The 14,892-nt window shown below is 44.2% G+C and overlaps 2 protein-coding genes across 3 annotated transcripts in view; one reads left to right on the top strand and one right to left on the bottom strand.

Annotated features, from left to right (window-relative positions):
- The window catches only part of LOC8044033 (aladin), a 33,827-nt gene extending 22,746 nt beyond the window's left edge, over positions 1–11,081 (top strand). The window contains exons 10-15 of one of the 2 annotated variants that reach the window (XM_040222536.3): positions 401–688; positions 2,591–2,658; positions 2,737–2,800; positions 5,983–6,067; positions 9,007–9,148; positions 11,003–11,081. In XM_040222536.3, the coding sequence (XP_040078470.1) occupies positions 401–688; positions 2,591–2,658; positions 2,737–2,800; positions 5,983–6,067; positions 9,007–9,141 (640 nt within the window). In that variant the 3' untranslated portion in view covers positions 9,142–9,148; positions 11,003–11,081. The remainder of the gene's footprint in view (positions 1–400; positions 689–2,590; positions 2,659–2,736; positions 2,801–5,982; positions 6,068–9,006; positions 9,149–11,002) is intronic. The other variant, XM_040498477.2, reaches the window with a different exon arrangement.
- A 1,871-nt stretch (positions 11,082–12,952) lies between these two features.
- Positions 12,953–14,892, bottom strand: part of LOC8044035 (aquaporin-11) — a 13,818-nt gene continuing 11,878 nt past the window's right edge. Inside the window, exon 5 of the mRNA XM_029994385.4 lies at positions 12,953–13,157. Coding sequence (XP_029850245.3) covers positions 12,976–13,157 — 182 coding nt within the window. The 3' untranslated portion in view covers positions 12,953–12,975. The remainder of the gene's footprint in view (positions 13,158–14,892) is intronic.

Genomic DNA, 14,892 nt, shown 5'->3' on the forward strand with positions numbered 1-14,892 from the left:
GATGTAAAGGTGTTATACTACAGCAAGGGTGGCCAAGCTGTGGCTCGCGAGCCGCGTGCGGCTGTTTGCGTGTTAGAGTGCGGCTTGCGGCTCCCTCTCCTACCCCCCTCCCCTTTCCCCGCCTTTCTCCCGGTCATACGAGTATTTCCCCGAAAAATGAAATGGAATGCACTTTAAATCGAAAGGCAGGTAGTCTTGTGCAACTACTACCTTACGTACAGCAGAACTGCTTCCGACTCGGAGAGATTTAAAGTAGGTCGAGTTTCGTTTACTGCTCCGGACAAAAGTTTGCCCTCCCCCACGGCTCTTGGAAGTTTCGTGGTTTTGTTTGCGGCTCTTGGGCCGGGTCAGCCTGGCCACCCCTGTACTACAGCATCCACGCCTGTGTTGCTTCTGGCAGGGTCTGGGACACGCAGTTCTGGCGCTGCGACCGGTGGTCAACGTTCCAGGGACGGTGTCAGGCGGCGTGCTGGAGTCCTGACGGAGCACAGCTGCTGTGCGCGTTCTCGAACAGCCCCGCGCTCTATGCGGTTTCTTTCCCCAAGCCTCTGAACCCGTGTCTGGGTGATGAGGAAGAAGACTCTGCCTGGATCCCTCACTCTTCGGCGGGTTCAGGCAGCGGTCTCCCCGTGGTGGACCTTGCCGAAGTGACGCTGTCGGCCCTTTCGGGACACCCAGAGAACATCAAGTAAGCCACTTAGCAGCCCTGTTTCTCATAGCTACTAGGTGTTAATGTTTCTCGTAGTTAAAGGCATCAAGGTTTTTCATAGCTATGAGGAATCAAGGTTTCTCATACTCATACTCATACTCTCATCATCAATGTTTTTCATAGTTACAAAACATCAGTGTTTCTCAGAGTTATGGGTCCCCCATCAATGTTCCTCATAGTTAGGAGACATTTCTGAACAGACTAGTAGCTGCAATAAAAATGCACAGCGAAAAATGTGGTTACATTAAACAAAAATTGCAGCATCTCCCAATAGATCTAACTGCCATGAGCGCTGTCTTGCTCTGCAAGCTAACTTTTTTTCTTTCGGGTGGCCGCATCGACCGCCCGGAAGAAGCAGCCACTGAATAGCCGCATGGCGCGTCCCTCATGATGTACAGACACCCCTTTGAGAGTAAACGACTTCTGTAATGTAGGGTGCTTGTTTGTTGTCAAATTCATTAAAGCTTTTATATTAATTACCCGCTATATCGAACTGGTAGACGGTTTTTTGCGAGTTCGATATAAACAGGTTCGACTGTAGCCTCAAGTGTGACCTGGGTGACCAGCTCCAAGATTTATCTACACTGCTACGAAACTCGACTTTTGTGACTCCTCAGCTGCTCCAAAGCAGAACTTTTACTGACAATCTTTTTCGGTCTTGAGTTGGAGTTCGATGAACGTAAAATGTAAGCTAGGGACAGAATACTCTATGTTTGTTGACCTTCTGCAATCATTAACCCCCAGCTTCAAGGTGCTTTACCAACACACTTTACTCCTCCTTCTTGTTCTTAGTATGTTGCAAGACAAGGACTGCAGGAGAAGCTTTGCCTCTGAATTCCCAAAGAGAACAGTCATTGCCACATCACTCAGTGTGAATGCATAATTGTTTTGATGTCGCAAAATGAAAGCAGCACCAGTAACCCATTTACTTATTTCTTAAAGATGTGCATTTACAAAAAAAAATGACCTAATACCTATTGTGGCCTTGAGCAGTTGGCATTGGGTGAAGTGTTCTTTTTCGGGTGGGGCAGTCTCTTTTGCAGCTCTCAGCAACAGACTATGGCTATACAATAGAATCTCTCCAAAGGGAAAACAGATAAATATATAGTGAAGATGTGGATATAGTGAAACAAAGCTGTAGTAGTACACTTGTAATACAGGTACAGGCATTGGAATTACTGACATAGCAAAAATGCTAATCTAGTGAAGAATGTTTTTCCGAAGAGCAGATCTTATCATTGTTTCAGAGTTTATTTCTTTCCCATATTTTACATAATAATAGTGCAAGATTTTTTCTAAGTAACGTTCCAATTCGTATGTTCTAGCGACAGTGTTGCTTTCTGAAGTCACTTCACTGCTAAAACGAGAACTGGTTTCATCTGTGTGGCTACAAAAATTATATAATGAGTGCACACAAACACCAGTGAAAGCTCTTATTTTGTGCTCCCAAAACGTCTAAGAGGGCAAAATGGCCGGTGGAGTGCAGTAGGGAGCCCCTTGAAACACATGGGACAGTTTCAAGAATGCCGAGTTTCAAAAACCAGCTATAGGTGATGTACTGGGGCATAATTTTTGTTGTCACGACTCACGATGGTGCTCTATCTTTGAAAGAGTGTATAGTTTGAGGTGTGTACAAAGTGAGAAAAATAATATCTAAAGCTTCGTTTCTTGCTTTGGTCTGAAATATCTGGTGGACACTTGGTTTTTATGAAAACAAACTTGGTTGCCCTCTCTCTTTTGCAATTTCATCTTTCTGTGTTGGGTTGCAAGTTGCAGCTTTGAGCTCTCTGCAGTTCTCGTCACAACGCAACATAGTAATCGCAGCTATGCTTATGGGACGTGGGATGTTCAACCGTCGATCTCGTCGCCATCTTTTGTCAGGGTCGGAGGAACTGTGCAGAACATGGCTTGGGACAAGCACGGAGAGAGACTGGCTGTCTCCTTTAGAGGTTCGTCATCTACCCACGACTTGCACTTTCTGTACGAGACAATGCACTGACTGAAATTTTGTTTCCCTCCTGCTCCAGACCACGGACAGTATGTTGCTCTCTTCTGCACAAGGACATCTCCGATGCTCGAAGTCAGTCCCTGGTGAGTGAAAGCTTCCACGATTCTGAACAGGGTTTTCCATCTTTCGTCAATCTAAGGCTGCGACTTTGCTAGATTCCTAAGGTTCATACCGCAACTCAAATTCTAGCGTCAAGGTCGTAGTATGGCACATCCTCAGTTAGACAGTTCCAGTTCATGCGATCCGAAGCTTTTACGTTGGGAACATCCCATAAGCAGGGTTTTGTTTTTATGGTATGTATCAATAAACCACCGAAATTAGCCCACGAGCCGGTTTTATCAAAATCGGGGAAAGCCGAAAATCCCCAATAGTGAGCTGTCCTTCAATAAGAGAAATCCAAGCTTTGCAGGAATTAATCTTTCTCTGCAGGTTTATTTTATGCTGAGCCCAGAGCACAGCCTTCACTGAACTGTCTACCAGGCTGCTTCTTTCTCTAGAATCCCCTTGTCTTGTTCCTTTCTTTTATCCAGGGAACCGAACTGGTCATTATTCCAGTTTAGCTTCAGTAGATTTGCACTGTGTTCTGGTTCGGTTCCTGTTCAGTGATGAATTCTAAATAATGGTTTGGTTACCAGTTCAACCAAGTGAAAACCGGTTCAAATCGGTTGTTAAAAAGAAAAGTTCACAGCTCCAAGTCGTTGAGTAAAAAAAAAGTCTGTTTAACATGACATCATCTGCATTAAAGGAAAAGTTCATCAGAAGCCCTGCTGCCGAAACGAAGACAGCAAAATGAAGATATCCCTAATTTTGTTTTGTGATCGTGAGTTTTTATCACAAATTAAGTGGTAGAATTAACCATTCGACGCAAATTAAATGGTCATACAATCACTCGGAAATGGTAACAAAGTGCGGTACTCACATGTGAAGTCAATCAGCTGGCACACACAGTGACACCTTGACGGTAGCACGCCCGAACGCTTTGTGCATCGCAGTGTCAGTCACGCTTGTCACAGCTTCGCCTCTTGGCGCCTCCAGATTTTGCGAACGCGGAACAAATGTGCCGACAGCTGTTGACTTGTTTTTATTTTAATGTTTATGCTTGCTTTCCCTTTTTTGAAGAACATTGCTTAGCACCAAGAAACGAAAAACACAGAAACACGCAAAGAATAGCTTGTTAGCCTCTTGGCATAGTCAGATATACAGTCGCCGACCGATTTTTCAAACGCCGATTATTTGGACGTTTTCGCCGAACCGTCGTTCACCCCATAGAGGTAATGTATAGCATTGATCGAAATTGTGCACGCCGTAAAGCCTATTGCTCGATATTTCGGACATAATTTGCGTGATTTTTTAACTTTACAGCCACAAAACAGCTGCTGCAGTAGCGCCACGAGCTGAGTTTCCGCCATTTTGTTTGTTTCGATTTTGCCCTGTAGCCTCGACACCAAGTCCTATGCAATAAACAAGCTGGGTTGAGGCTATAGTCGGGTTTTCAGGCTCTGCCGTAGCCAACATGGCCGTCACCTGCCCATTCTTATGGTTCTTCCAGTTCTTCTCATGGTCCGTGTTTTTCGAGTGCGACCGCGAGGAGAGCTGCCGTCTGCTGTTCTTGTGGACTTTGAGCGCGAAGCTTTTTTGCCGATAGGCTTAGTATTCAAGCGAGCTCGGTAGACTAAACATTGTCTCCAAATAGTGCCAGATGGCGCCAACTGCAACTTAGCTGTTTGTGCCAACTTCAACTTGGCTGTTTGTGCCAACGAAGGCGCCGACAAAGCGCAGCACGGTGATCAAACAGGTCAGCAAACAAGCGAAAAGTGAGCAATATAAAGTGGAAGTTGCAAGAGAACTTAAAATTGACATCAAGCAACTGGAAAGTGGCCAGTATGCAGCCGAATATGCCCGGAAATTTGACATTTTGGCTGAAATTGATTTTTCAGACCGCTTGATTATTCAGACAATTTCGGGGTCTCCCCAGGGTCCGAAAAATCGGCCGGCGACTGTACTCTGTTTCACCTTACAATGTTCCACGACGGACGCTACGAGCTACCTGCACCAATTCATATCTTGTAGCTTCTCACGTGACTTTGCACTCCCCACGTCGCACTGCCCAACCGAGAGGGCACGTGACACCCCCTGAGCTATGGATTGACTTCGGTGGCTTGTAGCATCCTTTTCAGTTGATGGTAAGGTGAAACAAGGTGTAGGGGCACGCCACCGCTCCGACTCGCCGATGCCAAATTGCGCTTCATATAGACGTTAATTTTTCTATTTATTTCGTAGCGTGTGTCGCAAATATTTAATTACTTCGTATTGTTGCCCGCAATAAGGCGTGGCTCACATTTTATTACGCCGAACCGTTTTCCAATGAACCGCTAAAGGCCACATGAGATTACGGTCCCGTTCTGGTTCGGGTTCACTATTAAATGCTTGATTTCAGTTCCGGTTTTGTTCCAGTCTATAGTCAGAAATAACGGTTTTGCTCCGGTTTTTGGTTTGGGCTCGAGTTCGGTTTGGCACCTTTCTTCTATCGGTACCGTGAAATTTTTCAAGTATTCGGGTTGCACGCTTGTTCCCTGGTGATAAAAAAATCCTATACCCACATCCTGTTTTTTTTTTCTTTTTTTTTTCAGTTATAAATTTTTGTGAACTTTTTTTACGTCACCAGAAATAAACATTGAAAAGCACAGTATGTGTGGAAATAAAATAAACCATAAAAAAGCACACGTGAATTCGAAAAACAAAATAACCCCAAAAGCATTCTTAAAGGAAGTGGTTCCAAAATCCAACTCATTTTGTTTTTGTTTTTTTTGCTAGGGGGTTTTGTTATTGATTGTGAAAGAAAGTGTCTCAAGGTCATTACCAGTGCGAGAAAGGGTAGTACAGTTTAATGAAGGTGTCTACCGGTATCAAGGTCTTGCTGTTAAAAAGGGGTCATTCGGTTGTGCTGTCAAAGAGCGCACTCGTGGAGAGGCCGGGACGTCTGCATCGGGTGCGTATAAGGAGCGAGAAAAGTAAATGAAATGAGCCTTGTTTGAGACGTTCTCCTACCATCGTCTTTTCCTTCGGCTTGAAAGTTTCTTCATTTTTCTGCACCGCAGTCTCGGGTGTTACATTATGATTAAGCCCCAAAACATGGAACTGTACCCATGACATTGTGCTGCTTTCTTGCTCCAGTTGTCGTGGTCGCATTTGCTGATGCTAGTAATATGCTGCCTGCTTGGGAGGGCTTCTACATGGGGCATTTCTTTTCCTTTTTTCTGAACAGCGGCTTTATCTCCGGGCCCCATGGGGAGCATGCCCAGCTGTTGAGCTTCTATGACGGCTTCGAGGGTGGTTCCTTGCTCACTGTGGTAGGCTGCTTTGTCCAAAATTTTGGTATTCCTATTTTTGGGATCCCTCGATTTGGTTACTAAAAAAAGACCATGGCCCTAATTCGCAATGACGGCACAAAGTCTGGGTGAATTCAGAATTGGCATTCGCGAGGCTTTAGCTTATCCTTATTTGTGTCAATCACCAAGTGTTATTTGCCAAGGTAGTGCCACGCTTGCTCTAAAATCAAACCATTTGAAATGAACATGGCTTCGTCCTTTACAGTCAGACCCGTTCATAATGAACAGCAGGAAACGCAACCCTCAGTTCGATATAGCAAGTAGTTCGATATAGCAAAAAACATTTACAACAAACTTCCACGATGAGGTCGTTGTGAGGCGAGAGCTTCTCTTTTCTTTCTCATATCTTCACTTCCGCCCCCCCCCGTAACAACGCGCTAAAAAGTTTGTTCTTTTTTTTTCATCTGTGCAGAGTGTATTTTTAGCTTTCTCTCCTTCTAAATCGCTTCTCTTAGCTTAATTTTGTTCGTAACTTGAGCTTTTGGAATTTTCTTTTTTTTCCTACTTGTTTTTCTGAGGGAAGAACAGGCTAGAAGATGAATGTTAGCGCGTTTTTGGAAGCCTTCCGGGAAGAAAAAGTTAGATATAGCCAATATGTTGTTCGTTATAAAACATACTTTTTACATGCTTTTTTATTTAAATTTTCCGTGAGTTCGATATCGACAATAATTCGCTGTACGTGGGTTCGTTCTAAACGGGTTTCACTGTACTTCCAAATAATGGATTTTTAGGGATATCTAATGTTCCACTTTTTAATGCAAATTGCACATGGGAATCAAAAAGGAGTTCTTACAGTCTTTTAAATGGCTATTGAAACATATTTTATTTCTCATTTAAAACTTATCCGTGGCAGGTGTGACCAATTTTTTATTAAAAAAAATAGCAGAATCATTAATAAAAGAAATGCCTGCCTAGTATAATATGGTTACCGTACATGCATTCACTTTTTGTACTATGTCAGTGCCTGGCCAACATTAGAATGCTTAACCAAGAAGCATGTTTAGTGATAGGCTGTACCAAATTTACCTCGGTTACCTTCATGACTAAAATAATTCTCAGTGTCAAAGACGAGCAATTGAGATGGGTAGCTGAGCGCGCATCAGCAACTCACCGTGAGATGAGTGTGTTCCATGCAAACACCTTATAAACTTGCCAAAATGTCACATTCAACGATGTATGCAGATAACATCTAAGATAGCGGACAAGCATTGTTCTACAATCTGAGATACTTATGATTTATTTAAAGGGACACTGACAGGGTATTTATGCTCGCCGAGGTTTTTAGTTGTACGTGACATATGAGAGCCCAACTACCCAGAACAGAATTTGTGGCTCGAAATTCGGTTTCTTTCTATCCGAAAACCACCGATCGAGAACTGGCCGGTTTGACTTGCGCTCACTCTTTTTCGTGGTCACGGGTCGTTTTCTAAGGTTGAGACGCGGCCACGAAATTTAATCAAAGTCGTGGGTCATTGAAGGCACACAGTCAATACTAAAAATAGAAAAAAGTATGAAACCCATTTTTTGTGGACTCAAAAAGCTGCAAATACGTTTATTGAAAAAAGAAAGGTCGCACAGACAACCGGAAGCATTCTGTGCGTTCACTGCATAATTCTCAACATGGCGTCGTTCGCGTTTCGTGGGACTCGTGGGTGGCAGCGCATGACGGGCTTGGGACCTCTACTTCAGAACTGTCGTTCACAGTGCCGGCGAATTTTGTCTTCTTTCGAAAGAAAAATTTTGGACCGATCAAAAGAATTGATAGTCATCCCGTACGATGCCCGACCAGCAAGCCGATTGCCCGACCAGCAAGCCGATTGCACAAAGACGTCGCCGAGCCATCATCTCTTCTTGTGGCTGAAGACGTCGCTCGCTCAACCGTCAAGCACAAAGTGTGTACGTCGAGTTGAACACGCATGCGTACGGTTTCTTTACTAGGTGCGAATGTGGCCTATACGTGGTGCTGCCAGACTTCAAGCTGTAAGTGCATGTACTGGAGGGAAATTGGCAGCAAACTTTCCGACGTACAGTTGACCCGCTCGCTGCATTACTACAAACGAAAGAGTTCCTTCAGTAGCTCAGTGGAGAGACGTCCGCTTCACACGCAGCGGGCACGAGTTCAATCCCTAGTGTAGGCGTACCATTTTTTTTTTTTTCAAACATTTTGCGATGTTTTTATTTCTTTTTTTTACTATTATCACTGAAAAAAACAATTGTTGTGAACGATGAGTCACTGAAATAAATGGTATGGGATTCCATTTTTGACACCTCTGTTGCACAATGCCACTCTCAGATGCAGGACATGTGAGGCAGCTCTTCACGCAACATCTTGGGAGTATTCTTCTCGGAGCCGATCACGGGAATTCACCACGGGCACTCACTACTAATTGCCAACACTTAAATGTACAAAGCAACTCATCTTGAAGTACAGAACAGCGAGCAGAACAAACATAACTGCAAAGGAATGGCACGGTGAACGGATCCCACAACGCATTTCGTTTGGTGCACTCGGAAGAAAAAAAAAAAAAAAGCACGGTGGGTGTAGCCATCTGACTTCCGCCACTCACTCTCTCCTCTCCACTTCTCCATGCGGTGCGGGGGTTTCGGTTTCGGTTTCGAGCAGTTGCATTTTTTGGCTTTATTAAAATAAATATGTGACTTTGTAGCAAAATATTAATTGGGTAGTGTTTTGACACCATAATAAATCGCCTGGCAAAAAATGAAAAAACAAATTTGGGGAGTGTCACTGTCCCTTTAAAGTAAAAGTGCTTGTGGCAAGACAAAAGTCTATATCTGATTGGCATAGTGGTATAAATGTTTCTTAAAATTTTTTAATTAAGTAAGGCTGCCAGCTGAAGAGAAAACTAAGCTGAGTCGCTTTCCGTTCTTTTTTTATTTAGTGTTGGAGCAACGGAGTCGTGAGTCACGTTCCCCTCTACTACTGTCCCCTCTCCCAAGAACCGACAGAGAAGTCCTTCGCTGCGTCGCCCTTCCCACTCCAGCGGATCGTCGGGTCACCCCTCTACAGCTCCTGATCTGCTGGTCAGTTTGGAGCCATCCTCACTGTTATATTCTCTATTTGCGTGATGTCTTTTCAAACGTGTGCGTCTGGGTTTCAAGCTCCTAGCTCTTTCAGATCTTCTAACAATTCGATTACAAGGGTCCTGACGTTTGTTTCACCAATAGATCTGGAGCATCCGCCGTGCTTATAGAACAGGGGTCTCCAAACCCAGACTGCTAACTTGCACCACAGGCCCGTTGCTTACACTTAGACGGTACTTACACTTACACGGTACTTACAATGAAGCCGGTCCCGCGGCTTGCTTTCGGCAGGCCCATCGCTACCGGCGCAAAAATAGGTGCACATAAAAAAAACGCCATCGCAAGGTGCAAGAACTGCATAAACAAAGATACCGTAAAAAAAAACGAGAGAAATCTGCCAATTAATGAGGCGTGTCCTCTCGTCATATTATTCGTTAGACATTGTCGTCGCCAGCATCACCATTCTTAATCCCCCGTTAAAATTACTTTGCGTTCCCGTGCATATCGCGCTTAGTGTCCTGTGCCGTACCTATTGCACACTGTCTGTTCAATCATTCTCATTAGTCTGCCCTGAGGGAACAAGCCAAAGTTCTTATGTGCTTTGATTTATTCTTTGTGACTCTTCTAAGTCCCAATTATTGTGTAATGTCATATTTAGCTAAATATTGAATTTCCAAATAACGTATATAGGTATTTTAATCCATATTAGATCCTTTTTTTTTTTTTGTACTCTAGCTTTCAGTTTTGCATTTAAATGTTGATGTACAATTTTTTATTAAGTTTATTTCTCATTTATAATTATATATTTACTTTCTGGCCCTCGAGACAGCAACGGGTTTCCAGTCCGGCCCCTTTGCCAGAAAGTTTGGAGACGACTGCTCTAGAGAACCATGGAGTAGTGAAGTTAGCAATGCCGGAGACAGTGCACAAAGCGCTTACGAGTGGGCATTGCTGAATTTATAGCATTAAGGTGGATAGGTGGGCTAATTGGTGCATTCCAAGAAAACTTAAAGCATCAAGAAACGTGCGCACAGGAAAGAGACACAATTGTACTAATCATACTCACATAACTACTTACATCTAGTTACATTCGAGCTAACCTTGATGTGCATTGCTGATCGGGGCACTCTTGCTTTTGAGGCAGATGTTCGACTGCCTCGGCCTAAAGGCGGATATTTGATATACAGGGCGTCCCAAGAACCAATTTACATGGTCTTTTCACCGCAAAAATAAGCTATGCTTTGCTGAGTGCTCATTCTCCGCTAGCGGTAAGGTAGCGGTGGAGGTTCGAACCAGATGCCAAAGTTTCAGCACGAACCAACATCTTATTGGAAAGTTACGTGATTTTCTGAAAATTTTAATAGGAAAATGGTTGCCGAAGGAGCTCTCGGATACATGGAATTCTATGGTGCCGGAAACCGAAAGCGGACAAAAATAAGCCCTGTTTTCCCATTGAAATTTTCAAGAAATCACTTATAACTTTTGAATAAGATATCGGTTTGTGCTGAAACTTTAGCATCTGGTGCGGACCCCTAGTGATACCTTTGAGACAAGAATGAGCGTTTGGCAATGCATAGTTTTATTTTGCAATAAAAGAAACTGCAAATTTTTTTTTTTTGGGGGGGGGGGGGGGAGGGTAGGGGGGGGGGGGTTCCCTAAGAATGTCATGTGTGCTAGTCCCGTTGATGTCCCCTACTGTTTCTCCTTGTTGTTCAAGTACCTTCTTGTACTATTGTGTCAACATCTCTCGGGGAAGTCTTAGAATGGCTGCCCGTGTTTAGCCGTGAAAATTAGATTCTTCCGTGACATTGCTAGAGTACTTATTGCCTTTTTATTATTGCTTACTTTTTTCAGAGTAGAACCGGGAGGAATCTGCAATCCTGCTACTGTATTAAACTATTTTTAGAATGACTCTAGTATAATCCTCAAATTTAGCAACAACACCATGTCGAAAGAAGTTTTGGCACTTTTGTGGTCTAGCTATCATTGTCTCTAGTCTAATTAAGCTTTACTGGTGACACAGCTGCAACAAGTGTTTGTTTGTACAACCAGGGGCGGATGCAGGAATTTCCTGAGGGGGGGGGTCAGGTGTCGGTCAGCGTACCATATGTTCAGGAAACCCCTCCCACTCTCCCTCGTTTCACGCCCTAAATTTTACACATTCAGGAATCAAGAGGGGGGTCAGGACATCCGGAACCCCCGTCTAAATCAGCCCCTGTGTACAACCTGAGAACCTAGGACTCATGCCTAAGCTAGGCATGCCAATCAATCATGGAAGTGCAAGGTCTTGGCTGCCATTGATTTGTGGCACTTTTTGGTTGTGGGCAAATGGAACATGGACCAGAATCACTTCTCCAGATCCCCTGAATTTAGGGATGGAAGCACTGTGCCATTTACAACAAGCTGTACCTATTTAATTCAGCACCATTACATTCCCTAGAAACAACCATGCAGCAAAAGTACTTCAACATAAACTTTTGTTTCTTTTTTTTTTTTTATGCGTGAAGCGGTCAAAGATTGCGACGTTCCCTCCTTTTTTCACGAGAACAAGGAAGTGCCTCAATCTTTGATGGAAATTTTCTGAAAATAGGCTATTGATGATTGGAATTTTTGTGTCTTTAGGATGCTTGGAGTGCCTTGAGTTTTTGCCGTAGCATGGCGAACTAAGAGACTTCTTTAATATTCCTATGAGAAACTTTGAATTCCTGGGCCTCAATGATTAACAATTATAGGTTTATTTGGCATATTAAACATGTACATTGAAAGACTTGAGGAATTTATTCAGTGAACAGTTGAAGAAGCCTCGTCTTTGCGATGGTATAAACAAGCTGTTGGTGATATGGAGAATCTCTTGGTTCACTAAAGGTATTTGGACTTTTTGGTGGCTTCTAAGGTCTCGGCAACACCTCTAGCCAGGAGCCCCAAATCTACACGGCGGGACCAAGGGACTCGGACAGCCCCACCTCCTACGATTGGTCAGCGGCGCAGAGCTGGCCAATTGCAACAGGCGGCGTTGTCCTCGTCCCTTGGTCTCGCCATGTAGATTCTGGTTTTGGGAACTTCTGTTTTTTAATGCGAAAGCATTAACTCTTCCATGGAGCGAGCCGACGTCATCAATTTGAAGCACGAAAACGGCACCTAGTTTCCCTGATCCCAAAAATCCCATTGGCTGGCGCGCGGCGATGAGGCTCCCATTGGCCGCTGCACGCATCAGTTTCAACAACCGCCGCCAGATGGCACTGCGTGTCCGTGCCGCCAGCGCGCCGATAAAACTAACCGCCGCAACCCCATGCCACTACAGGCCTTGCGCCGGTTAAAACGGACACGTTGGCGCGCTCTCGGAGGTTTCTGCTCGTCTCGCCGCCGACCAGCATACCGTCGCCTCCTTCATCCACATCGCCGGCGGTGCTTCTGCTCGTCTCACCACTGACGAACATGGCGCCACCTCTAGCATCCAGATCATTGCCGGTTTCTTCGGCGGCGAAACTCGCCGCCGACGCATTCACAACTCGTAAGAAGTACTTAAGTGTCTTCCGACTTTTTTTTTCTCTAGATATAATTTGTCAGATTTTACGTTTTTGTTTATTTAAACATCATCTCAAATGTTTTAAAGCAAAACAGAGGGATTGGCTCTGGTACATTATGATCCATATCTTCCTCATAACTGAACTGAAAGACATATCCCTTTTTCAAAATATATTTCCCCATTTATTTTGAGCTGATTTTACTGCTCCGTACTTTCTCGGTGCATCTCTGAAGGTTGACACAAAGGTTGCACCCTTTTTCGTGGAATGAGTACTGCTCTAAGTTCATGAGTGAAACTTCTATCATGCATATTTTTCTTTGATGGCAATCTCCAGCCTGAAGTCGAAGTAGCGCCCAAAGAATCCCCCAATGAGGGCCCCCACCCAGTACACGGTGAAGTGCTCGGTGAGTGTGCTGCCCCCGCAGCCCAGCATTAGCGCGGAGGCCATGATGGGGTTGAAGTAGCCACCAGTCGTTGTCAGCGCTGGGCACAAACACATTGGTTCATTTACAAAGAGGAAAGAAATGGCACAACAGAATGACTGCATGCAATGACAAGATATGCGCGGGAAGAAGGGATTCTCACAAAGGTATTATTTGTGGTGGTGACTCGGGACTTGAGGAAACTAAAGGCCGGTTCACACATACATCGCAGCGGTAAACCAAGACTACCAACTGCTCTGACGCGGCGCTCTATTGCTGCGTGCATGGAAGGAAACATATTTTTGTACTTCTAGAAGATTCATGTTTACCCTGACCTCGAGTGCAATAGATGAGGAGGCCACCATGATTTTGCCGAGTCAGTCGCCCGAGCGTTTGACGCTTGAACATTTGCGTTAGCCAGCCAGCTTGAAACCTTGCGCTAGCTAGCGGTCACACCAAGGCCTTGACGCTCATTCTTTTCTTTGTTTCTGGCACGAGTTCGCCGATTAAACCTTTGTTTTATGCTTGTCGATTCTTTACTATCCGTGACAATGTCAGCCCTGTATCGCTAATATAGTGCAAAATCGGCACCACATCAGCAATGTTCGTGCTATTTTCAGCACTCACTAGTGGTGCTGAGGTAGCTCTGTGGCGGCTGTGTGAACAGGCCTTAGAGGAAAGGAATACGCAGGAGCCCTGACCGCGAGTCCCAAGTACTCGCTGATTTCGTATTTCATCAGGTGGTAGAAAACTAATTTGCTTCGAGATATCTTTAATAAACCAAAATTGAATCTCATGGGGAGGAAGAAACAGGAACACAGTGAAGGTCTAGGCAAGACATAAAATGGCCATGCTACTGCTCTTCTACAGAGTAGCCGGAGAGCCAATCGCGAATGGAGCCCGGCGAATTACCAGTCTGAAAATGTTGTTGCGGTGCATGACCGAGGTGGAATGCTTCTGCGTACTTCTAGTAGATTCGAGTTTACTCTTAACCCGAGTGTAAAAGATAAGGATGCCAACATGATTTTGCCAAGTCAGTCTCGTTTTAACTCACTCTCGGACATTCTAGGTTGAATATTTGAGTTTCTGAGTGTGGTAGTACATAAGGAGCCTTGCATGGCCTTGCCGACGCACTCTCCCTTGCAGTCTCGCTCCAGCCGACTGTCAAGCCGATGCCGCAACGTTCGCCGTTGCTGTTTCGACCCCCATTCTTTTTTTTGTTTTTGGCGCAACTTCGCCAATTAAACCTTTATTTTCAGTTTACGCTCGTAAAGCCATTTCCCTTCGTGGCAATTTGTTGAGACCTTAAAGTGAAATCTGCAATCTGAGACTGAGAATGGCATTTTGTGCGCTCATATGATGTTCACTGTCGCATAACGGACTTCATTTTATTTGTGAACATGTTTTTGGCATTGTCATTATCCGGTCTTCCGCCATGGCATCACAGTAATTGATCCTCAGTGTGCTCTGCAGAAAAGTAGACTTAAAGGCATTTTTAGTGTGAAAGGCTTACTGTTCAAATCCAAGCTTTTCTATTTAAAAAAAAATCATTTTAATTAGTTTCGATGGAACCATTTGAAGGGGATACGTTGTCTGCTTTTGGTTGTTTTTAGCTATACCTTCTTGCGAGGATATCATAGGTATCCTATGGTCAGATAGATCCGTGAAACAAGATAATATAATGCCTAATTAAAATGTCTGTTTTACTGTTTCCATGAGAAAAAAAAATTGTTAGGTCTCAAGTGTAAGTTTTCTTTATAGTGGGGTGGTCCCAATTGTTTTAACTGCTTAAAAGG

This window comes from Ixodes scapularis, unplaced genomic scaffold (assembly GCF_016920785.2).
Source record: "Ixodes scapularis isolate PalLabHiFi unplaced genomic scaffold, ASM1692078v2 PGA_scaffold5__190_contigs__length_132052651, whole genome shotgun sequence".
Lineage (NCBI taxonomy): Eukaryota > Metazoa > Arthropoda > Arachnida > Ixodida > Ixodidae > Ixodes > Ixodes scapularis.